Source organism: Peromyscus californicus, unplaced genomic scaffold (genome assembly GCF_007827085.1).
Source record: "Peromyscus californicus insignis strain IS unplaced genomic scaffold, ASM782708v3 Scaffold_18__1_contigs__length_77618521, whole genome shotgun sequence".
Taxonomy (NCBI): domain Eukaryota; kingdom Metazoa; phylum Chordata; class Mammalia; order Rodentia; family Cricetidae; genus Peromyscus; species Peromyscus californicus.
Genome location: NW_026294480.1, coordinates 28,641,164 through 28,666,228, shown reverse-complemented (window position 1 = coordinate 28,666,228; position 25,065 = coordinate 28,641,164). Strand labels below are relative to the sequence as shown.

The 25,065-nt window shown below is 38.1% G+C and overlaps 1 protein-coding gene across 2 annotated transcripts; it reads right to left on the bottom strand.

Annotated features, from left to right (window-relative positions):
* Positions 1 to 238: 238 nt before the first annotated feature.
* Il7r (interleukin 7 receptor) lies at positions 239 to 24,606 on the bottom strand. Of its 2 annotated transcripts, XM_052743149.1 has the most exons (8): positions 24,461 to 24,606; positions 20,068 to 20,206; positions 11,260 to 11,417; positions 7,048 to 7,205; positions 5,286 to 5,454; positions 4,342 to 4,435; positions 3,047 to 3,122; positions 239 to 2,673 (listed from the first exon to the last, which is right to left on the bottom strand). In XM_052743149.1, exons 1-8 carry the CDS (start codon positions 24,540 to 24,542, stop codon positions 2,164 to 2,166), a joined length of 1,386 nt encoding a protein of 461 aa, XP_052599109.1. In that variant the 5' UTR covers positions 24,543 to 24,606; the 3' UTR covers positions 239 to 2,163. The 2 variants fall into 2 exon arrangements, with proteins under 2 accessions (XP_052599109.1, XP_052599110.1); XM_052743150.1 differs by lacking the exons at positions 239 to 2,673; positions 4,342 to 4,435 and having other exon boundaries at positions 3,043 to 3,122.
* Positions 24,607 to 25,065: the final 459 nt, after the last annotated feature.

Below are 25,065 nucleotides of genomic sequence, written 5' to 3'. Positions count from 1 at the left end.
TAACAATTTTCTATTCTTAACTTATTGCTATTAGTTAATTATTGAATTGATTAAGAAATATCTCTCTGGAAACCCTAACCCACCAAACAACTTAAGAATGCTTTCATTAGCTAAGAGGCCTGTGCTGAACTGTAGGAATCTATTTATGTATAGTGATCACAGTCACAGAAGACAGTACAGTCATAAAGATTTCCTTAGCTTTTAATGAAATGTGAAATGATAACACACACCATACATCTTTCTATGTAACAGCTCTATAGACTACTAATAATGCATTTGAAAAGTGCACAGTCAACTCAGACAATTTTACTGTAGTGGCTGCTGGATGCTTTAAAGAACACCAAAGAAAAACTGCTGAGCTCACCAAAAAATGTCACCTGAGCTTTATCAATTCCAGGTTCCTTACTACATATTCTTAAGACTTTTGACAATTCCAAATCTTAGCTCTGAAAAAAAACATAAGTATACGTATCTGAAACAGCCTTTCTTGGATTTGAAGACACAAATTCCCATGGAAACCTCAATGAAGAAAGAGGCAAAGGCTTATAGAAAATAAATTGACTAACAAGAGAGTCTCTGGATCCAAGCATAGTTGATTGATCAAATTAGATGCTTGCTTTTCATTGTTTTATTTCATATTACTTGGAAGTAGCAGTTGGCACCTCTGTTTTGCATATTGTCTCTGACCAAGAGTTTTGGTTTTTCTTTTTGAAATCCAAGAATGAAATGGGCAGAGCCAATCAGCAATGTACATCACATGCTGTTCCTGAGTATATAATTAAGCATTAGCAGCAGTTGTGGTTGTGTGAATATATGGACTTAATACATGACCAGACAGACACATCAAATTCAAATAACCAATGTCAACACTGAAACTGAAATTAGTGCTAAGGATCCCAATGGCATCCTTCATTTACTTCCTGTTTCCTTCAGGAGATTGGTTATACACACTGGGGATACAAAGTTGTGGCTTACAGTCATGAATTAACATTTGAATTTGGGCAATTTACCTATCTTCTTTGTGTTTTCATGATCATAGTCTCAGCTGGGTTACTCATTGAAGTGTTCACATCCCCTCCTTCCTATAGTTCAGGCATCATCCAAGGCTACAGAACTTGGGGTAACTTGTAATGGTATCTACACACAGGAGGACTATTCCTCTGCTCACTGGTCAAATGTTGCTCTGTTGTAGATTGTCAGCAGCTCCTTCAATGGTCTATGGAGGCAGATGAATAATAGCAGCAGAAGGATCATGGTCTTGATAACTGACTCTGGAACTTTTTGGCTTAGAACTTATGGCTTCTAGAGTTTGTTTTCAAAAATAAACAAACAAAATCAAATGAGCTTGGTGGCTCTTTTCTTTCTCCCACTTCCTGTGACATGGTCATGGTACTTCACATCTATAATACATTTTTTTCCTCTACTTTCTTCCTCATAGCCACTTTAATTAAGGAGACCACACATCCACATCTTTCTGAGACAGACCCAGTTTATGCTTACTGTTAATCATTTCTGATTTTCCCTTTCCAAAATGGCCCAGTTTTGATAATTACTATATAATCACCCACTTAAAGATGATTCTTGGCATTCAAGAATAGGACAGGTTCATGGCAAGGGAAGGCTGAAGTTAGAATGCATGCCTCACTTGCTGCTGAGAGGAAAACTTAGACAAATTATTTAAAATCTTACTCTCAACTTCAGCATCTCTGGCAAAGAGTATAACAATTATAATGGATGAACCTCCATTGCAGTATTATTGTGAGGAAGAAATGAGACGAACTGTGTAGAGAGCTGCATATATATAGTAAGTCCTACTGACAAAACTGTACTGTTAGGCTTCTTTTCTTTTATTCTTTCTTCCTGCATTCATCACAGCCTTCCATCTTCCCATTACTGTTCATTTAATTTGAGTTTTGTTCATATTTTTTAATTGGGTCATTTGAACTCTTAGGACTGAACCAACAAGGTAGAAGCAGATTCTTCCTGTTTTATGCAAATGTTTCTGAGCTAGGAGATCAAAATGATTTCTCAGAATGTTGATGATGTGTAACAAGGTCGTCTTGACTTTATCTTCTGTGAGCTATGAGGGAGAGCAGGCCTTCAAGACTTTCCATCCCAGTGATCATTCTGTTTGTGATGGAAGGGTCTTCAGTTTCTCATAATTCACTTGTTTTGGTAAAAACTAGACATGGTGACATATGCCTCTTCTTGATTCAGTACTGAGGAAGAGGGGATAGGCTGTCTCTGAGAAACTGGTATCAGGATTCCTGACTGGAGAGGAAATGATTGAGGGAGGGTGCCATTTGTGTTTCCAGGCCTTGGCAGCAAGTCTTGATACACATGAGACCCATTTCTTTCACCATCTCTGTAGTCAGGAGGCCTAGGCGAAGGGAATGTAGGGGTATTGCGTCCACTCGGATTTCTATCCAGGAATCTGAGGGGTAACTCTCTTCCGAGAGTTTCTGGAGTGCTGACTGATATTTCAGCTAGCCAGGTTGGGCTATGTACAGCTGCTCCGTTTCCCTGCTTTTCCAGCTCCTCAGGTGGAGGATCAGGTTGTGGAGGATGAACATTCTGCAGAAAGCTTTCTACTTCATCTCTGGATTGAATGCCATTTACCTCATGAATCTGGCAGTCAAGGAAACTTTCAGGATTGAAACTCACATTCAGATTCTATAGAGAAAGACAGGAGCATTAGTGGCTCTGGAAAGAGGTGTTAGTACACATTTAGTTCACAAAAGTAAAAGAGAAAGTCTAAGAAACTCTCTCAGAATAATTTACTATGCAATGTTTGAAAATTGCCAGCTTACTCTTCAGTTGGTTTGACTTCTATCTGAGCTGTGATACTTCAAGTTTGAGTTAAACAATGATTCTGTTCCCACTCCCTGTCCTGTGTGTCTCAGCTTATCATTCCCCAGTATCCCATAGAGAGCCTCAGCAACGAAATGCATAAAAGGCCAAAAGGTGAGTTTCAGTTTTCTGCTGTCTTGAGTGTTCTTAGACTAAGATGTCATCAGTAAGGTGTTTCTCTGCCACAAACACTTACCTTTTTCGGTTTCTTACATAGCTGTTCCAGAGTTTTCTTGTGATCAGGGAGACTGGGCCATACAATAGGCTTAATCCTAGAACCAGAGAGCATTCATAGATGAAACAATGCAAGAGAGAGAGCACACATTTGATCTTTCTCCTTATTGGAGGGAGATTGTAAAAGCAGGCTTCGGGTACTGGCTCTGCTACTGTTAGGTAGCTTTCCGTGGAGAGTATCGCCCACTTGATTAAAGGAGGGCATAGAACAGAACTCATTGCTATTGATCAGTAGACAAGACACTGTAATTATGGGAGTGGGGTTTGCATGAAGGTAGTATTGGTGTTGATACAGAGCTAAAGTTTGGTGACCTATTTTCTGTTCAGTGTTGATATTGTCATCTTATTCATTTTATTTACTGGAAGTAACTGTTTTGCTTTGATTCTAGCAGAAGTGGGGAATATGTTCTAAGCTATTCAAGTACAATTTTTTATGGTAACATAAAATATGTTACGCTGAGGACATCTTCCTAGGATGCTGAGTAATTCCCTAGTGCATGACTCTATCACAGAGTAGAATACAAAAATCTTGAGAGTTTGTGAGCAGAAAGTCATGACATTAAATATACTCCCCATTAGAATTGGTAATTCCTCCTCTGTCCTTTAGAAAGCTGTGGGGAAAATGTTTGGAAAACTCTTCACAGAGAATCTTCTTTGGGGGGCAAGGGCCTAGGAAGATGATTCAGTAAATAAACTATTTGCCATAGAAGCATGAAGACCTGAGTTCAGATACTCAGTGATGATGTGTGGCCTGGTGGAGACAGGCAGTACTCAGAGTTTACTGACAAGCTAGTCTGACCTAGTCAGTGCATTCCAGGTGTAGTGAAAGATCCTGTCTCAAAAAAACAAGGCAGAAAATGATTGAGTAAAACAAGCATTGTTGACTGTTGGCTGCCTGTAGGCTAGCACACGTGTACATGTGCACACAGATGAACACATACACAGACAGACAGAAAGATATACCCACATCCTCCCACCCCCCATGCATGCACGGGGAGAGAGAGAGAAAGAGAGAAGGGGGGAGTTAATATTTGGGGAATAATGTTTGTCTTACATCTAGTTGAAATGTTTTTATTTTTTCTGAAATCAACTATATAAAAATGACTGGGATCTAAGAATAGGAGGGAGTATACTTGCCACTCTAATTCCTGAAATGTCAATCTCCCCTTAAGATTTTCTAGATCAGTAAGTGGGGCCTGAGTCCTGCTTTTCTTTGACTACTCACAATCACCCTCTTGATTATTAAAGAAAATTCACCTTTTTTTCCATAGCACGCAGGCTAAGATGACCAACAAAACCACAGAGAAAAAACTCAGAATGCTGACACTTGGCAAAACAGGATCCCATCCTCCTAGAATACAAGGAAAGACCATGGTTAGCATTCAGTAAGCAAATAATGTGGGAGTAGAGAGGGTAGATATTTCAGATGGTTTGAGTTTACTCAGTAACACAGCCTCCCTTATTGTTTCTTGGAAACAGTTCTTTGATAGACAGGAAGAGTGGCGCTGCTCCACTTGAAATGTAAAGATGACCTTTCATGATGGCCTATAAACTCCTATCCAACTGCCAATACCCAAAGAAAAAAGTGCAAATAAGAGTTGAAGGGATGAATGTTCACTCTGAGGCTGCAATGAGCTCCAGAATGAGAGTGTGACGCTGGCATAGCAGGAATAATCCTCCTCCATCCTCCTCAAAGAAGTCCTGGGGGAGGTGCTTTGGGCAATTTCCTGAGACATGTTCTCTGGTTTCGCTGGCTATTGCTTTTCCCATACCCCATAACATCTTATACTGAGAAAAGTTTGTAGTAGATAGTCATATTGGCCTGCTCACTTGCTATTAGCAAAGGTGTTACCTAGAGGGGTCACAGAGAGATCACACATGATCCCTGATAAAGATAGAAATGGTTGTGAGTAATAGTTCTTATTCATTAGTAGATTCATTAGTAGATCCAGGAGAACCTGAGACAGTGGCATCAAAACAATCTGTATCTGTTATCAGGTACTATGGATCCAGATCCCATTGCTCTTATTCCAGACAAGGGGCAAAAGAGGCAGGCAGAATATTCTCCAAAGAAAGTGGAAGAAAGCCCCCAGTGTCCTGACTTTTGGGTAATTTACATCAATCTCCTGCACAACCTCTGCTATACTTCAGTATATGAAGTCTTGTGGAGTGGGGACAGGGATGATATTGCTTTTGCTTACCTGGACTCCTGGGCTCTGGGGTCTCGAAGGTAGAACTTGGACTCCACTCACTCCAGAAGCCTTTAAAGTATCTGGTATCAGGGATGGATCGGACTTTAATTTCATACACCGCTCTAGGTTGTAGCTTTCGCTCTAGGATTGTAGTTCTTGTATTCAATAAATATACATGCTAGGGTGGAAAAACAAGCTATATTACTTGATGAAAAAGACACGTTGCTTAAATCTCTCAACTCACTTTAATACAAACGCTTTCAGCTGGGTCGCCACGCTCTTGAAGTTCTTTCGTATTTCTGAAGTGAAAGAGTTCTACTATGCAAAAAGGTTCAGCAGCAGAATGAGGGGCAGACTCAAGTGTTACTGAGAGAGGCGAAAGAGAATACTGACTGGGTGGCTTCTCAGCTGAATTATTTGGCTCACAGGTATTTCTCTCACTCCAGTATCTTTTTCTCTTTCCATGCACCAATGGGAAACAATGGGTAGGCTAGTGGACAGTAATCATTTCCTTCCCAAAAGATAACATCTAACACTGTGCAAAACAGTAAAGACAGAATGAATTTTCCAATACTATATCATTTTTAAGAAAAAAGATGTTATATCAGTTTTATAGACAAAAAGTAGTATCCAATTGTTATTTATATTTGTTTGACTCTGTTAATTGAATTTATAGATTTTATTTATGATAGTTTTCTAAGTTTTCTGTTCATTTACATGTCTGTTTGTCTCTAACTTAGTGATTTATTAATTTTTTGTGCCAACAGACCATCTGTTAGCAGTCATATAGTAACTTAATATTAATTTTTTGATTTGACTAGCAATTGTGTTTGTGTGTGTTGACATAAACCTCCAAGAGAGGGTGGACATTTAATTTATATATTTTTAAACAGACAATAAGCTGATTGTCTTGGAATAATTTATTCATAATCCTCCTTCCTTCTACTAATGTTGCTTTCTCACTGGTGGCATCTTCAGATGACTAGTGAGAGAAAGTAGGATGAAAGTCATCCAGTTTGTGTATGAGTGTGGAATAGGTAGAGAGAGAGGAAACACGTGCCTTGGACAGGAGTGCAGATCTATAAGTAGCATTCCTCAGCACACTGTAGAGTAATGTGGATGACCTGGCTCGAGCAAAGGGACATTGAGCTTAAGGAAGCATTCTTTTATTCTTGAGAAAGAGTAGCCATCTCTTGGGGAAAAAAAAATATCTATGTGACACAGGGAGAGCTGAGGTTAAGCTGGTAGGTTAAGAGAAACCCAACTACCCAGGATACTCTGCGTCTCTCCCAGGTCATCTCCCAAATAGATGCTAAGAACAGCGAGATCTTTTCAACCTCTGTGGACTGTGAAGAAGCCGACTAAACATCCAGAAAATGAAGAGTGAATACAAATTGTTTCTTCTGGGACTGAAACCTTAGACATTAAAATAAAAACAAGAGACAGACAAGCCTTCTACCTCTTCTTCTGCTGACCTCCTGCTGACCCCCAAAACCCCAGAAAACAAAGAGCATGACTACTTCTTGGTTACGCTATGGAGAGTAACTATTTTTCCTGATTAACCCGTGAACTACAGGCTTTGTATAGGTGAGGATCAGGATTGTCTGAGCATTCGTTCTTATCTAAATCTGAACCATGAAGATAAAATAGAGCAAGTTAGATGACGGTGAGCCAAGAAAGATGCAGGAGTTATGGGGTCTTCAGTGAGGATGATCTCAGGAGCCTGTCTGAGTAAAGAGTGAGTTTTATGAACATGATTGATCTACATTACCGTCCAGTTGCTTCCGCCCTTTTCTGGGCGGTAGGCCATGTCATGCATTAACTGTTTTACATACTTCTTTTTTGAGTGAGATGTATTAAATGTCACCAAAAAGTCATTTGCTTCTTTTCGATAAACTATGTCCAGGCCAAAAGGAGCCTCAGGTTTAACTGGAAAGAAACAGAAATGAAAGTTGTGTATGGAGCTACAAAGGACATAAGGATATTTAAGATTTTTCTTGTACTTTTTGACATTAAAATGTAATTACAACATTTCACACTTTCCTGTCCTGCCTCCAAACCCTCCCATAACCCTCCTTGTTCTATTTCAAGTTCATGACCTCTTTTCCATTAATTGCTGATAACTACACTTCTTAGAAGTCCGTCCACCCCAGGGCTCTTTGTGTTAGGAGCTGGTCATTCACAAAGCCAAATACGTTTTTCCTTGATTCACATCCAGACATCATTGCCAGCCTTCTTGTGGCTGGTGTGGCCTTCTGAGTGTTGTGAATACTTAGAATTGTACCAGTTCCAGTCTTGGCCTCCAAATCCTCCCGTGTATAATTCCCATATTGGTCCATCTCTATATACCAAGTCCTTTGGGAAAGATAATTGGGTCACAGTGTGGAGGAAGCCCTAAATGTTGCTTAGGGTAGCAATGGTCTGTGCAAGAAACAAACGTAAGAGTGTTAGACCATATGTTCAGGAATTGTTCGTTTTGATGGGTAGTGTTAATTTTACACACACACACACACACACACACACACACACACACACACACACACACACACACACTTACTATCAGAATACTAGAGTATGTGTTACTAATGAGCTCCAAAGTAAGAGAATTGCAAGGCTACATCTACATAGAAGTGCAGAGTCTGCTTCCTGGCCCTGGCTAACAAATTCCAGAGTGGCCTCCAGACTTTCTCCTCGGTCAGTTTTAGTTAAGTCAACCTACTGCTCCGTAAGCCTATGCCTGCTGTCTGTTTCCATCACAGAGTTGTTGTTCAGAAACAATATGCCAGGTAAGATAAACTCCTGGAAGGAGAAAGCTGTTGTACTAAGCAGCACAGACCCAGAGAAAAGTATTGATTTTCTATTGAAACATCTGGATCCGGCTGTATGTTTCCCTTTGACCTGAGACAATTTTATCAATACACTTGAAACAAAGTAGGAAGGCAGGAAGCTGGACCTCCAGCCTTAGAGGCTAGGGGGATGCCTTAGTTAGGGCTTCTATTGCTGTGAAGAGACACCATGAACACAACTCTTATAAAGGAAAACATTTCACTGAGGGGGCAGCTTACAGTTCAGAGGGTCAGTCCATTATTATCACGGTGAGGAGCATGGCAGCATACAGACAGACATGGTTCTGGCTATATCCTGATCAGAAGGCACCAGGAAATGGTCTGTCCCACTGAGAGAAGCTTGAGCATAGGAGACTGCAAAGCAAACCCTACAGTGACTATTCCCTCCAACAAGACCACACCTGTAATAGTGCCACTCCCTTTGGAGTCCACTCTCTTTCAAACCACCACAGGGGACCTGATGAATGGGAAGTGAGGGAGAAAGGTGTAGGTGGTCAGGGTTTCTGGTTCTAAGATTCAATTAGGAGCATTTAATTTCAATTTGTGGAAATGATAATTCAATGACTGTGATGCCTCTTGAGGAGCTAGGAGAAGATAATCCTACAAGAAGCATCCTATCACTTTTCATCTTATTTGCTCAGGAGTGCAAGTACTTTCTAGTGCCCTAGCAGAGACCCACAACACCCGTCTCACAGGGACCTGTCCTACCAGTAGTGTGCAAACTCTGGCTCCCCTCATTGCTGCTCACATAGGAGGTTAGTCTTGTGGTCTGCTGTGGGAGATGCAACATAGTCCTTGATGAGCACTGGGTATTTGGGAGCTGGGACCATGGATCGGGCAGGTATCCCCAGATCCTGTGGGTGTGTTCCCATGACTGCAGTGGCTTGTGTGTTTAGATGGTCTTATGCAAGGATGAGAATAGACTTTCACCTGATGTTTCAGTGCTTTCTCAGAGGATCAAGAATTGTTACTTGCTCTGTTCACTCTCGAAAAACATACCTATGCTGGATAAATGATGAAACTTTAAGTAGGATGCCTTTGTGCAGTACACAAAATGAGCACTGATCCATAGAAACCTCATCTTTAAATGAATAAAACCAGCTTACTGCTGTGGGATGGTTTGTATGTCAAATTGCTCTGATTGGTCAATAAATAAAATGCTGATTGGCCAGTGGCCAGGCAGGAAGTATAGGTGGGACAAGGAGAGAGGAGAATTCTGGGAAGTGGAAGGCTGAGTCAGGGAGTCACTGCCAGCCGCCACCAGGACAAGCAGCATGTGAAGATGCCGGTAAGCCACAAGCCACGTGGCAAGGTATAGATTTATAGAAATGGATTAATTTAAGATATAAGAACAGTTAGCAAGAAACCTACCACGGTCATACAGTTTGTAAGCAATATAAGTCTCTGTGTTTACTTGTTTGGGTCTGAGCGTCTGTGGGACTGACAGGTGACAGACATTTCTCCTGACCATGGGCCAGGCAGGAAAACTCTAGCTACAGCTTACTCATGCTCAAAACACAAGGATAATGTTGGTTGGAACTCTTGCCTCATCTGCCACTCATGCTGATCTAGCTCATGTCATTGTGTGGTCAAACATGTAAAGCCATCTGTCCAGTATTTCCTCTCTGTGATATCTGCTCTTCCCCTAAGACGATTGTTCAGACAGGGAACTTGTCTACTTTTATTCCTTGTCATCATAGTTAAACAAAGCAGAGGTAACTTTCTCATATCTAGTGAGAATTGCTTTGTTGTCTTTTCTTTTAGAGCAGTGAAAGCAATATTGAGAATAAGGGAAGAGAGTTCATAGCCTTTAAAATCAGCAAAAATTGCATTTCTATGACCATTTTGAATGTTTCTCCATACACATTCACTCCAGAGGTAGAAAAAAATACAAGCAGTTAACATGTCATTTTATGCATTCAAATTATAATTTAACTTGAATTGTAACTGCTTTTACTATTTATGTTTAATAAAATGTAAGTATGTATTCTGAGTCAAGTTAATTCAGCTATGTTTCATTCCTCAATTAATCTCTTTGGAAATATATTATAGTTCATCATGGCTGGACTGTGGTCCTTACTTTTTTTAGTTAAATACTAATCCAATGATATTTTAAAAATATGATTAAAATTTAAGTCAGTAGATTTTGAGTGACAAGACTCCCTTTCATAGTGAGTAGGCATTGTTTAATCTATAAAAGGCTTTAAAGATAAAAGGTAGAAATTCCTTTAAGAAACAAGTCTGATTCAAGAACGCAATATATTCTTGTTTCTTGTCATGAGAATTTGGACTCAAGTCTGCAACGTCCGCACTTAAACTGAATTTCTACCTTCTTGCTTATCCTTAAGATTTTTAACTTACCACTGCTACAATCACATGAGCTAATTCTTAAAATTAATCTGTCTCTCAACTATCTATCTATCAATCTATCTATCTGTCTGTCTGTCTGTCTGTCTGTCCGTCCGTCCGTCTGTCCATCCATCCATCCATCCATCCATCCATCCATCTATCTATCATCTATCTATCTATCTATCTATCTATCTATCTATCTATCTGTCTGTCTGTCTGTCTGTCTGTCTGTCCGTCCGTCCGTCCGTCCGTCCATCCATCCATCCATCCATCCATCCATCCATCCATCTATCTATCTATCTATCTATCTATCTATCTATCTATTTCTTCCACCAGTAGAACTTTGACAAATATGGAAAATGTATATTTATTTTTAAAATGATTTGTTAGTTTAGCTATGCACATTTGGAGTATTATGTGAAAATGTAGAAAAGATTATAAGGCCTTCATGAGAAATAAATTCAAAAAAGAAAAGATGTGTGGGAAGATGATCCATGACTGCTTCAGTTACATTCCACATATTGATGTGTGTCTCCACCAGTCTGTAGGTGTCATGTCAAACACCCTCTTTCATAGCTGAGTTTAAAAATTCTCAGCATATTTCTCACAGTAGGAAGTCATGATTCAAGGGTCAAATTTTTCATTTACTAAAAATGAGTTAGAAAAGTTGCTATTGTCTATTACAAAGTGTTTTCATGATTTGCCTATTTTTAGCATACTGAAAGTCAAGACATGTGTTTGCAGCTATCCAAACCATGACAACCATACCTTCATACACAACTTCTTACCTATCTTTGCTATGTCCATTCTTTTGCAAATTAAATTCCGTTTTTCAAGCTTCACACATATAGTGCTGCTACCAATCAGTAAGAATCTTCCTGTCTTTACAAAATATATCTCTTGCAGCTTATTAAGAGTTAGGCACTCCATCTCTAAAAGAGACCCACTGTAGAAACAAAAAGTCGGAAGTCTTTATTCAGGTGGAGTTTCTGTATACAATAAAATAACATCTTAGGCACATTTTAGCTGTGTGAATTCAACTTTAGTGTCTATAGATATATAGCTAGGAGAGATAATACTGCAGAGAAAAAGAGAATGAAGTAAAATAATATAATTTTCTGCTCCGTAACTATTATTTCGTGCAAATTAGTCTAAAATAGTAAAAGCACGCTTGTGGAAATTAGGAGGAAAAAAATCCATGTAGTTTTTAGACTTGAACATTGAGAATCAAATATTTTGTTTAAGTAATAAAGTAATTGGTATCTCTTGGGGATAAATAAAAAAACATCAGGGCTATAAGAAATACTGATATTATTCTTTCAAATAGGATTAAAGGAAATGCTAAACTGGTTGAAAAGTTTATACACATAAAACTACATATATTTAATAAGTAAACTGAGGGGTTTTCATAGGGACTTTGTGTTTTGTTTTGTTGTTTGACACAGAACAATTTTATATAGCCCTGGCTAGCCTAAAACTCATTATGTAGACCAGGCTGGCCCTGAACTCACAGAGATCTGCCTGCCCCTACCTCCATAGTGCTGAAGGCATGTACCACTATACAGTGTCACGGGGACTTTGGCTAATGAAACTCAACAAGATATGCCAAGATATAAAAGTAAATTTGAGTGTAGTGGCTCATGACTCTAATATCAACACTTGGGGGATTGAAGTAGGAGGGTTGCTGTGGATTTGAGTCCAGCCTGGTCTACATAGTAATTTCTGTGGCACTATGGGTACAAAAATTATAAGTTACCAGTATGTGAAATGTCAGAGACATCATTATATATTATGTGGATATCAAAACGATAGGTAATCTAACAATTTGTGGGAGTTAATGTAATATTTTTTGATGTGAAAACATTTTTAAAAATACAAGTTAGTGAAACTGACCCACACACAAACTGAATATCTCAATAGAAATCATATTCCTATTAACGCATACCCTCACAAATGTTATAGGTGCTGAATTCTGTCAAATGTTTTATAGGTAATACCAATATCACATAAATCATTCCACCAAATAAAGATGATCTATGTAATTCTTGAAACAAACTTACACTTGGCACTCAAATCTAGCAAAACATATAGGAAAGAAAATGGTCCCTAAAAAATGTCGACAGAGGCCTGGGGATGTATGTGACTCTCTTGGTAGTGTGCTTGCCTAGTTTGCTCAAAGCCATACATAAATCTGGGGTAGTAGAATATACCTGTAATCCCAACTCTCAAAACATGGAAAGAGGAATACTAGAAGTTCAAGATCATCCTCATTTACTTAATGGGATTAAGCCAGCATGGAATATATAAGACAGGTCCTTAAAATGTGTATGCAAAGTTCTTCAGAATGATAATACTACACTATGACTGGTGTGATGAGTACCCAGCAAAACAAAGTAGGTTCAGTATTCAATGATCAATTGGTATCATTTACCACATTAACAGAATAAAACACTAAAAAGTTACTCCTCTTTAATGAAAGCAGAAAACTTTTTGATAGAATCACATATTTATTCAGGATTAAAACTTCCTCAACCAACAAGAAATAGAATAAAGACACTTGTTCAAATCATTAAAATGCTATTACAGAAAGTTAATGTAAAACACAACGCTAACAAGAAATAGAATAATGACACGTGTTCAAATCAGTAAAATGCTATTACAGAAAGTTAATGTAAAACACAATGGTAGAAGATCAGGGCAAGGTCGACAGTTCTCCTTGTCTACTCCTACACAGAAGTACACTGGATGTTCTCCTCAATTCATAAGAGAAGGGAAGCAAATACAAGTGCATGCAGATTTGAAAAGAAGAAACCACATTTATTTGGAGAAAAAAAAACCTATCTGTTCATATGGACATTTATAAAGATTTCTAACATAATGACAGGAACTAGTTTAATTCATCAAGGCCATCAGAAAACACCCAGCTGTGTTTCTATGGATAGCATCGTCAAAAAAGTTAGAAAATGAATTTTGTTACTGCTGGTTCCTTTGTGATAGTCATAGAAGGATGACAGACTTAGAAATAAAATTTGTAAAAAGATATTCAATGCCTTCGTACTGGAAATTACAAAACACATCAGAGAGATATTTGAATAAATCAAAATGAAAGAGAGCTAGGTTCATGTGCAAGCAAATTTACTACTGATAAATTACACTTTTCCCCTAACAGGTTTATATACTATCAATCAAAATCTTAGCAACACTTTAAAAAATAGTCTACCCAAAACAACACTGAAAAAAACTAGAACAAACATGGACAACTCAGAATATCTTAGTGTAGAATTATCATCCCTAATCTTATGCAATTTTATACATGTTTTTAATTTAAATCTAATATTTAAACAATAAAAATAAAAAAAATAAGAAATGATCTTTCCAATTTCGAGAGTAACCAGGTCTTTAGCACATTAAAAGAGAGAGAGAGAGAGGAGAGAGAGAGAGAGAGAGACAGAGAGAGAGAGAGAGAGAGAGAGAGAGAGAGAGGGAGGGAGGGAGAGAGAGAGAGGGAGAGGGAGAGGGAGAGGGAGAGGGAGAGGGAGAGGGAGAGGGAGAGGGAGAAAGAGAGAAACACTCACGTAGTTCACCAAAGAAATCAAATCTTCTCAATTTCCAAGACTTATAACATATTCCATTTTCACACACATATACACACACAGTGTTAGAAAGACAGAGAGTCAGATAGAAACACACACAGAGAGAAACGCACATACACAATTTCTATCTTTCATAGACAGAAACACAAACACATATACACAGTCAGAGAGACACACAGAGAGACACACACAGTCTCTCCCTTTCACACATGCATACATACAAGAACACATAGACACTCTCACACATACACACTCACATGAATCTGGTTAGTAGGAAAAATTCTTTGTGTGTGTGTGTGTGTGTGTGTGTGTTTGTGTGTGTGTGTGTGTGTGTGTGTGTGTGTTTGTGTGTGTGTTTGTGTGTGTGTGTGTGTGTGAGTGTGTGTGTGTGTGTAAGCAACTTATACTGAGGCATTCTGCCAAGATCTCTACTTCCAACTGAACCTAGCTTTCCCTGTTTTTGGAATGACTAAGCTGGGCTTAAAGAGTGAAGAGCCAAGAGAAAAAACCTCATAAGGACAGTTCTTGAGAAGAGGGATATTAAACTTCAGGTATGTGAAAAGAGAAAAAAACAGTAATCTTCCTTTTATTCTGCATCATTAATTTTTATGTGAGAATATATAACTTCATGATTTCTTTATTTTCCCCATTACTCACTTGTCTACTTGTATGACATGCACTCATCAGTCAATTTCTAGATATAGGATTTTTCTTTCACATTGGAAGGTTGCCTTGCATATGTGTGGTAGTTAATCTTATGCCTAAGGAGCAACCAAAATTCTTACTTCAGGTTTCACCAGCCGGTAGTAGTTCTCATCAATGCAATAACATTACTATCTTTTCATACTTGATTTCTTTCACTCAGTTACATGTTTAATAGTTTTATTCTAGGTGGTGCTTATCTTACACCTCATCTTTATAACTACTGAACACCAAGTCATTGTATGAATATATTACAAAGTTTATATCTTTATAAGACAGTTCCTGGCCTCTGTACAGAAAGAAGGTATCAGCATGGCTTAATATATATTTAATATTTGCAGAACCTTCTTTAAAATTTTATCCCCGCCAAAATGTAGTTTTTATGAACTATCTGTAAGGATAAGGAATTGTTCAATACACCTCTTTATCCCCAGAATCTCCATGTACATACAAGTGTGGTTGAAGGCAGTGTCCTTACTGAGAATTATCAGAAAAGAGTAAAATACAAAAAGCAACAAGGTAAACCAGATTCAAGGGAACAAATGTGGAGTGACAAGCTCAGAAGCCTGTCACTGATAGACTTTTAATTGCTACACTGCTGTGATCTGCTGAATTAGAATACAAGAGAGATCAATAGGGGAATATCAATTTCTGAGCTGGAGGTACTCATGCAATGTAGAGAAAACAGAAGTCAACAGACTTTATGCAAATACTTAGACTTAAAAATCTTTGTAAGTAACATATGAGTGAAATATTCAGCTATGGGTCTTGAACCTGCAGCAGTTTTCTGGTATTTTAAGAACTTAAACCAGACCATAAATAGTATCAGATCACTCTCATTTCACAGACAATGAAATTAATAAGTGATGGATAATAAGGGATTCAATATATCTGTCTAGGAACCTGGGCCCTTTGTGGAGAACTCCAATATCCAAGAACTGGCTCTATGGAGAGGAAGCCATGCTAGGAGACTAAAATAAAGCAAGCAGATCACAATGGCTAGTCTTGGTTTGTGCTGTTGACCTCACTTCACGCAACTGAAGAAATCTTACTATCAGCACCAGGGATAGTATTCAGGTCACTTACAAGAATTTATTTGATTTCTAACTGTGTATTACATGACTTAAGGATGGTTTTAGACTCTACTATCCAAAACAATAGCTACTCTCCTACATGTGTTTGTAAAACAATTGAAATGTGGCTGGTCCAAATTGCAAAGTGGTCTAAATGTAAAATGTACACTACATTTTGAACATTTTTCTATAAAAAGAGCATAAAATGTCTCAGTATGCTATTCATGTTGGTTACATGTTGAATTAATAATTTCTGAATATATCAAATGAAGTCAAACATTTTATAGTTAATTTTATTTTTCCATTTTGAAAAGGGGGTTGCTAGAAAAAGCTGGTGAGATGGCTCAGTGGATACGGACTCTTGGTTGATCCACAGAACTCACATAGTGCCAAGAGAGAACTAAGATTCCTGGAGGTTGTCTGTGACCTCCACATTTGCACTCTGGCACCTGTGTACCCTCACACATACATACATGCATATACACTAAATGTAATATATAAAAATATTTTTTAAAATATGCTACTAGAAATGTCAAAATTACCTATGTGCTCATAGATTCATGGATTGTACTATACTTACATAGTGCAGAGCTGTCTAGGGTATGTGAGGCAAGAGAAAGCTCATAGCTACTATCCAAGTAGTACATCCATGGGTCAAGATTTTGATCTTGTATGAGATTGCTTGGAACATGAGCCCTAAGTCAGATTTACAAATCCAAAAGTAGAGAATGACTGCTAAGGATCATTTAACTTAAATTTTAATTCAATTTCCCTCTTCTTACACCTCCAGTCTTGTGCAGTTTAATATAACAGATGAATTTGTCTTATCTGTGCAAACAGATGTTCAAACTGAAGGGCAAAAGGGCAGAAAAACAAAACAAAGCAAATTAAAAAAAACAACAAGCAAATAATGGCCCTGCAAGACAGGATGTAGCTTGAAAACATTGAATAATTAGAGAGATAGTATAGTTTACGTTCCAGGGAACTGAATAATTAACAATGCTTGATCAATATCACTGCTTGGGACTATCACATCAGCTGGCCTGTGAAGATGACAGTCATGGAGGAAAACAGTGGCACATTTGAAGTTGTTTCTGTAGGTGGTATGTGGGATTAATCGCTGGGCCCAGAAAATGGAATCAAAAGAAGTGTGATTGCTTTTGTGGAAATGCATAGATGTTATATGAACACCCAAAGAGTAGGTGTCCTGAATTACAAGGCCTTTGGGAGCTACCTAGGTAATTGCAATGAGAGAGAGTCTTAACATCAAGACAGACCGAATTTCCCATTTTTAAAAGTAGCCAGAATCTTATTAGAGATGCTTTGTGCTATTTGGGTGCAGTGTCAAGAGGTCTGACTTCTTAAAGACAGATCTGACTTTTTCAATGCTGGCAGTAAACATTTTTACGTGAATTGCACTGAAATATGAACCAAATGGTGATAGTCCTAAAAATAACAGTTGCCTTTGCTTTTTTCTATATTTATTTTCATATTAAAATGTTCATACTGAGAGAACATTCAAATACCATTTACAGATTTCTACTATAGGCCAGACATTCACCAAATATAAGGCAGTTGCTGTAATGGTAGTGAATATCTCCCTGGTCACAGGGTTAGTTGGCTTTGATTTGTGGATTCCACCACAGGTATCTCTTTCCAGAGCCCTTACTGTGTTGTTCATGGGACCTGAAATGTGACTGGAATTTTGGTGAATGAAGAAAAGGTGAGACGCTCCTCCAAGTAATGGTGGGTTATTCTAATATGTAATCTGCTGGACCTTTCCACTCTCTTTATCCTTCCCTCACTAATTCCCACAGGACCACAACCTATAATGAGTAATTGTGTTTTTATAATAATTGTATCTGTCACTGTGAACTGTGAATTAGTCCATTGGTATACTAGTAATTCAGGTCTATGAATAACCTGATTCTACCCTGGAGATCAGTTAACTGAACACTAACTAATTTACTAACTATCTATCTAGCTAGCTAATTAACTATCTAGTCAACTACTCCATTTCTTGTCCAGAGAGACTGGTGGTCAGATCTAGAACAGATGTTAAATTTACCACTTTCTGAGAGAAGGGACATAGCATCTACCGGTGATTACCTGTGTAACAACTTCAGCCAATCCCAACTTCTACTTTATGCATTTATATGTTCTACAAAAGCTAGTTCCGTTTAAAAAAAAGAAACGCACACATTCAGAATTCTTTAGTTACCATCTTCTCAACCTAGAAGGTATATGAATGTCTTACTCAAAATGTATATGCTTTATGGAAATGTTAACGCTCTAGAAATTACTTTTATCTACTTGAGGTCAACATTCTGTTTCCCACTAAATATACCTTAAAACATATGTTACAGGAATATCTGTCCAACTGGAAAATACAAAGGGATGCTCTGTCAGATAAACTCAAGACACTAAAGAACAGTTGGTTACAGTGGGCAAGAAGGTGGTTAAATATGCGAATGTAAGTGGGCAGAAAGGTCAGTCATGGCTTGCTCAGGTGAAACCACAGTGTTTGTGACAACCCACTGACAACCTGGTTGGAAAAGCTAAAGTCAAACCTCACAATGACCTGTGTGGAAGGGTCATTTTTTTCTATTAAAAAATGAGAACATTGTTTAGATGAGTTATTTAGCTGATTTAGCATGTTGGAGGATTGATTGTGAACCTCTGTATTTTGTTTTGGTTTGAGTGTGGGGCATGTATATATACATCTCTCTGTGTGTGTGTGTGTCTGTGTGTGTGTGTGTGTGTGTCTGTGTGTGTGCATATGCATGTGGGTGTTTTGCATGCACACACATGTGGAGGGCAGTGGTTAACACCTGGGGTCTTTCTCTTTCATTCTCCACTCTATACTTTTTGATACAGAGTCTCTCAATGAACCTGAAGGTCATTGACTGGACTCACTTGACTAGCCAGTAAGGATCCACCTGTCTTTACAACTCCCCAACACAGCCCAGGGGTGGGATTCCAAATACCACATTCAGCTTTTACATAGGTTCCAGGAATCCCAACTTAGGTCTTCTTGCTTGCATAGCAACCAATTTATTTTCTAAGCCATGTCTCTAGACCCTGCATATTTATGTTTTTGTTCTCCATAGAAAGTGTGCTATGAAAGTGCAATAACAGAAACAGACTGAGGATATACTGTGACATTCAAATCCAAGATGTTGTTCATCCAGTGACTTCAGGGAAAAGCTGTGCATAGATTCAGGAAACTGCTATAAATTCAAAAAAGTCAGAAGCTAGAGCTTATCTGGGTTGTAGGTGGCTAAGGACTGCCTTAGTGATCATGGAATTTATGAAGCCTTCTTTTACTACTGCAGATCTTGACATACTTTCCCCATCCGGAAACTTACAAAAAAATGAGGTCATCTGATATGAATTTGGAAATAGCCACAAGTCAGAACTTCATATTAGAGTATTTTTTTTCAAGTCACCAGAGATAGTAATCCTTGACAACAAGCAATGACTGGTGGATGAGTAAGAAGATAAAACTCCCTGAGTTCTTTACCAACTTTCAGATCAGAAGCTTTGCATTTTCTTTCCTCTAAGGCCATATGAAACCAAGAATTAATCTGTTCTTATGAATTATTGGAAATTCGACATTGAATAGATCATCTGGAATTAAACTGTTTTAAGAGGGTGGGTATTTTAGATATATATTCACAGAATTATCATTTGATGTTCTTTCTCCAATTACTAATTAAATGTTGGAGGTTTGGTTTATTTGAGCTCTTTGTACATATTAAATTGTTTAAACACCACAACCTTCCTATGAGATTTATTCTCTAAATTTTTAGATGAAGCAATTGAGGAATATATGTTACAAAAGTTGCTGCAAATCAAAAAGTTATTAAACATTGGCATTGGAACAGGCAAGTACACTACATAATGGAATTTGAAAATAGTCCACTGCCTTACGGGAACGTTCTAGGAGATGTAGTCTTTAAATTACTGTGGATATGGAGGGATGTAGAATCTCTGAGAGCCACAGCACCATTTGTATGTTTCCTGGGGAACTAGCAACTGAAGTGAGAGTTACTTCACTTTAGTTTTTGTCAAAGGACAAAGTAGTTCAGGAAGTTTTGAGACTCCAATAATTTTTAGCATTTGATACTTAGGACAGACACTCCTTCCTTTGCAGGTGCTGAAGGGAACACCGATAAAGAAAGGCAGGAGATGGGTTTCTAAGGACCACGGAAACCATCTTCCTTACCATATTTGTAACTCCAGGTTGGTGCTGTTGATGTCTGGGTCATCAAAGGCACAAGTCAATGAATGCTGATTGCCATCCACTTCCAACTGGCTATAGCACCAGAAGGAGTAATCGTCAGGTTCTGCATCTTCTAGGTCTCCTGGGAAGAACAAAACAGCTGTTAAGGAGGCAAACGAATGCCTCAGTTGAAAACCTGATACTCCTTAATAAAATGTCATTTGTGTGGCAGACATGAAGGAGGGCTCATAGTTTATCTAAATAAATAAATTGCAAGGACAAAGGCAGTGACAAAGTTTCACACACACACACACACACACACACACACACACACACACACACACACACACAACCCCAATATGCAGGTGCAGAGTACAGTGTTCTAACTGAAAAACTTTTATCACAGTCTAGGAATAAGTTCCAAGTGCATATTAGGTGTTCTACTATTGGACTAGTATGTTAGAAAATTAGATGGGGCATGGAAACACCTCTTTCCTTGTTTATATCAGAATTTCTTTGCTACACTTTAAAACCATATTTAGAAGGTATTTATTAAGGCTGTATTCTCTACTTCAGCCACTTGATCTAACATATGCAGGAAAGCCAATGCATGGCAGATATAGAAGGTGCTAAATTTGATGAACAAATCCCCCGTGAGATTGTAAAATGTTGAAATTATCTTTTTTTTTCCACACTGAAGTGCTAACACATTTCAAATAGGAGCTCCTGTATTTCATTTGTATGACACCTAATCCAACCTTAGTTTTCAATGCTGGTCTTTTTGTTCCCTTCAAATTGTTATTTTCAAATGAAAGATGATAATAACTATTTTAGCTGTAAGTTCACATTCCTATGGGGTTGCTCACTGTCCCTTGAAAGGACATCACAACTAAGAGTATGAAATAATCTTGTCTTAAATGATTGACTGAGACAACTGTAGCTGTAAAATAGTAAACCCTGAGGATGCCAATGTTTTTCCCTGTGTGATTAGAGTTTTTTTTTTTTTCAGTTACTGTATTCTATAGATACTAGAAAGTGGGAAATGGAATTCTGTGTCTGTGTAGCCACTTTTGGAAACTGCAATTTTTTAAAGATATTGTTTGATTTCATAAACTGAGTGGGAGAGCCCATGATTAAGTATTTGTGTGTGTATATGTATAGATATATTTAATAGCAGAATAAGGTCAGAAAAAATCTTCCACTGGACACATTCTAATAAGGACCAGGAAAATCTAGAGCAATCAAAGGTTTATATCATAACGGCAGAATGTGGAGGGCCCCTGGCAACTTCCAGGTATTTAATCTCACCCAAAGCTGAGACTTTATGCTTTTCAGGCTTTAATATGGAAACACAACATACTAATAATGGGCTCCAGCTGAGGGTCTTGGCAAGATTATGCAGTTTTAATTGCTTTCTCTTTATTTAATTAACCCCAAAGGTCTATGGGAAAGTTGATACAATTGGTTGTGAATAGACTAACCAGGTAAGCAACTATTCTACGCAAGAAATCTAACAGCTCACCTAAACACAGATAGTGGACACGGCTCACAGTCACGGGCATTTATCTTTCTATGCATTCCAAGAATCCAGTCATTTCATAACGGGAACACTGGCAAGTTTCTTTACACCTTTTCTGCATAATATACTTTCCCCATTGACAGGGTTAAGTAACAAAGGAGCAGCACATATTTAAGAGTTCATACTTTGAAACGCGGCGTTCACTTTTAATTTTCTAGCTTTAGGAATCTGCCACTCAGAGCTGTCCCCTTTCAGAATGGAATGGGGACAACGCTCTGGGTGCGTTGCCTACTTTTACATGGCAGCTCTCAGCTCTCATACTGTCCTATACTTTGCTTTTACTTGGACCTTTCATCAACTCTGTGTAATATATGTGAATTACTATTTGGATTTAAACATCTTTTGGGCCATCTTTATTACACAATTTCCCCATATTTGACATGAGCCAGAAAAAGCTCACTTCCAGCAGATGTCAGGCACTAGCTGAAGGGAAGATTTCCACAGACTCCAACCACCCAGTCTGGCAACGTATGTCTCAAGTTATCTCACACAATATGCAAATAAGTCATACAAATTTTCCTGCAATCAAAGAATTTGTGTTTGAATGAGCAGTTCATTGGCTCTTTAACAGGTGTGTTATAGGGCACAGGAGCATTGTAACCAAAAAAAAATGTTCCTATAAATACTAGTAAAATCACATGCCATTTGGGAGAATATTCCACTTGATGTGAGCTGAAGATCTCTTAACTAAGAGATCACAGTGGTTAAGTGATGTCATTTTGGAGCAGATGTGCACGTGAATTCTCACTCTTCTAACTTCATAGCTGTGCCCTTTCTGCATACTCAAACTCCCAGAGCTCATGTTCTGATACATATATGCACTTTATAGCAGTCATTGAATAGATCTACACGAAGATTTCTCTTAGATCACAGTAAGTCCTCAGCAAGGATCTGAGAGCTCTCTTACCATTTTTTGAGAAATCTGCATGAAAAGGTAAGATGTGAATTATCATTATGCAAATATACATGCAACATTTGGAGTTCCTTTGGAAAAAATATGTATCAACTAAAGCTGTTATTCTTACTGTGGTTTTGACATTACATGGATTATAAGTTAATGTATTAAGCATTCCACAGTAAGTATCCTTAATATTTAAGTATCTAAGCATTTAATAAAAAAATTCTAAGTACAGAAATTTACAACATTTGGAATACATTTTATAAACAAGGTAGCATCATTTAGAAGATTTTTCTCACAGAACGATTACTTGATTAACAGTGTAAACTGGGCTTTTGATGTTGCCTTTGCTTGTTTTGTTCATCCTTGTAGTTAAGAGAAAACTACCTTTATCTTTCAACCAACAATAGCAGATTACTTGTGAATTCCTTCAAGCACCAAGTATTTTGATATGATTATGTGATTGCCTCTATGCTTTCTAATCAGATTTTTTTTTTTAATTTAAAAGACTGAAGTGAAAATCCAGTTTTCAGCAAGAATTTTTACTCCTTTAAGAAACAGTGTGGCCAACAGGAAGAAATAGTGGCAAAGTGTGGCGTCAAACAGCAATAAAGTCCTCATGCTTCCTGCCGTGTGTTTGCATACAGTTAACATGAGATAATGACTCTCCCTCCCAAAGTGAGTCATGCTCAGTCACAGTGGAAAATGTCACTACAATTATCTTAGTAAGAAAATGTGAGGGTTTTCAATCCTTAGTAATTACTAGGTAAATGGACACAGATATCTAAGCTTAGGAAAGCATGACTAAGGGAATTTGACTTAAAAAGAGCTGAACTAAGTCATAAGGCTGATGTGTATTGATATTGTCTATGAAGAAAAAGTATGTGTTTTGAGACAAGCTTTCAGTATGTAACTCAGGCTGGTCTGAAACTCATGATCTTCCTGTCTCAGCCTAAGTTTGCTGAGTATGCTCTGGGATTACAGGTATATGCTACTACACTCAATTTATAAACGCACATGTAGGACAGGCATGGTGGTGCATGCCTTTAATCCCAGCACTCAGTGGACAGAGGCAGTGTGTGTGTGTGTGTGTGTGTGTGTGTGTGTGTGTGTGTGTGTATACATATATCCTTTTTATGTTTTTTTGTGTGTGTGAAAACAGCTGAATTTATAGAAACAAATTTAAGGTTCAAGTTCAATGTGGCTCCCATGGCTTTTAGACACTGTTGAGCACAGTCTTGTAATCAGAATGCATATTTTTAAGGAACTGGGATCTAAGTATTTTATGCATTGCAAAGAGAATTATGATGACCATATGATGGATCTGCTGGATACAAAAGCAATCCTATGTATTTCAAATAAGACTTTACTCAGTGCTCTAGTGAATTATTCATTAGCAATCTAACATGAATCTGTCAAAGCTAAAGTTATTTCAAAGAAATACATTAGCAAGTAACTCCTATGTTCTAGACACTAAAGATATAGTTCTGGTGAATTCATAAACTGTTGCTTCTGGGCCATTAATTTATTATGGATATTTATGGTTTTAGAACTCCATAAATAGTTAAGCAAAAAAGATAGCTTGATTTTCCTAGCATGTACAATTTGGAAGAGATTCTCTAACAAGCACAATCAGAGAATTGATATGAAGGTTCTTTTCTGGGAACACCAGCATCTATCCACATTTATGAGCCAGTGTTTGAGAGAGATACAGTGCTTCTCGGCAGTTCTTGTGAGTTACAAGCCACCTGTAGTATTATCTTCTTACTATCTGTCCTGGTAATTAATGCAAACAACATAAGCATACACAAGCCAAGTTCTTGCTGCCCAGCTCTGGCCTGTTATAGAACTAAGTAACCTGACCATATATGCTAGAGACGATCTGAAATCCTTTAAGAAACAAGTTAGAAATGACTCACCATTCTGTGCATTGCCACTTTCTCCAGAAACAGCTTGAAGTAAACAGAAAACCGTAGCAAAAGCTCTACCCAGAACCAACATTCTGAGAGAGAGAAGAGAGAAGAAGCACGCTTGTGTGTGCAAATGAATGAGAGGGAGAGACTAAACCCAGCTCTGTGCCTTCTTAACCACAGACAGGGAACTATGAACACATCACAGAAAAATGCAAGTGCCAGAAACAGGAAGTCTGAGAAAAAGGATTGCTGCTGTAAGCAGAGGTAGAGGAAACAGTGATATCTTTTTCTGTATCGGTATTCCTTGCAGCACCCAAACTTAACTGCTTACTTTCGAGCAAGGTGCTAGAATTCAAGTGATGGTTCAAGTGATCTCAGGGCTCACTTTCAGTGGATCACAAAGCAAAAATCCAAACTCACAATGTTCGTCAACTGGTTGTGTGAAGGGACTTTGTTTTAGAAAAATAATGCTAGGATATAGCTGTCCCACTTAGGACTCAACCCCCAATGGTCACTCAGTTCTTGGCTCGCTGAGCAGTTGGGAGTCTCCATGCTATGAGAAAGACACTTCTCTGATGAGGAGTGGGGCTGCACTATCCTATGGGTGTAAA

Bases quoted from the DNA above. Each gene is read 5' to 3' on its own strand.
- Il7r (XM_052743149.1), bottom strand. From the start codon at position 24,542: ATGTTGGTTCTGGGTAGAGCTTTTGCTACGGTTTTCTGTTTACTTCAA. The intron at 7,206-11,259 runs GTAAGAAGTTGT...GTTTCTTTCCAG, and splicing joins AATGGACATAGCAAAGATAG to TTAAACCTGAGGCTCCTTTT. The intron at 4,436-5,285 runs GTAAGCAAAAGC...CTTGTATTCTAG, and splicing joins CCCAGAGCCCAGGAGTCCAG to GAGGATGGGATCCTGTTTTG.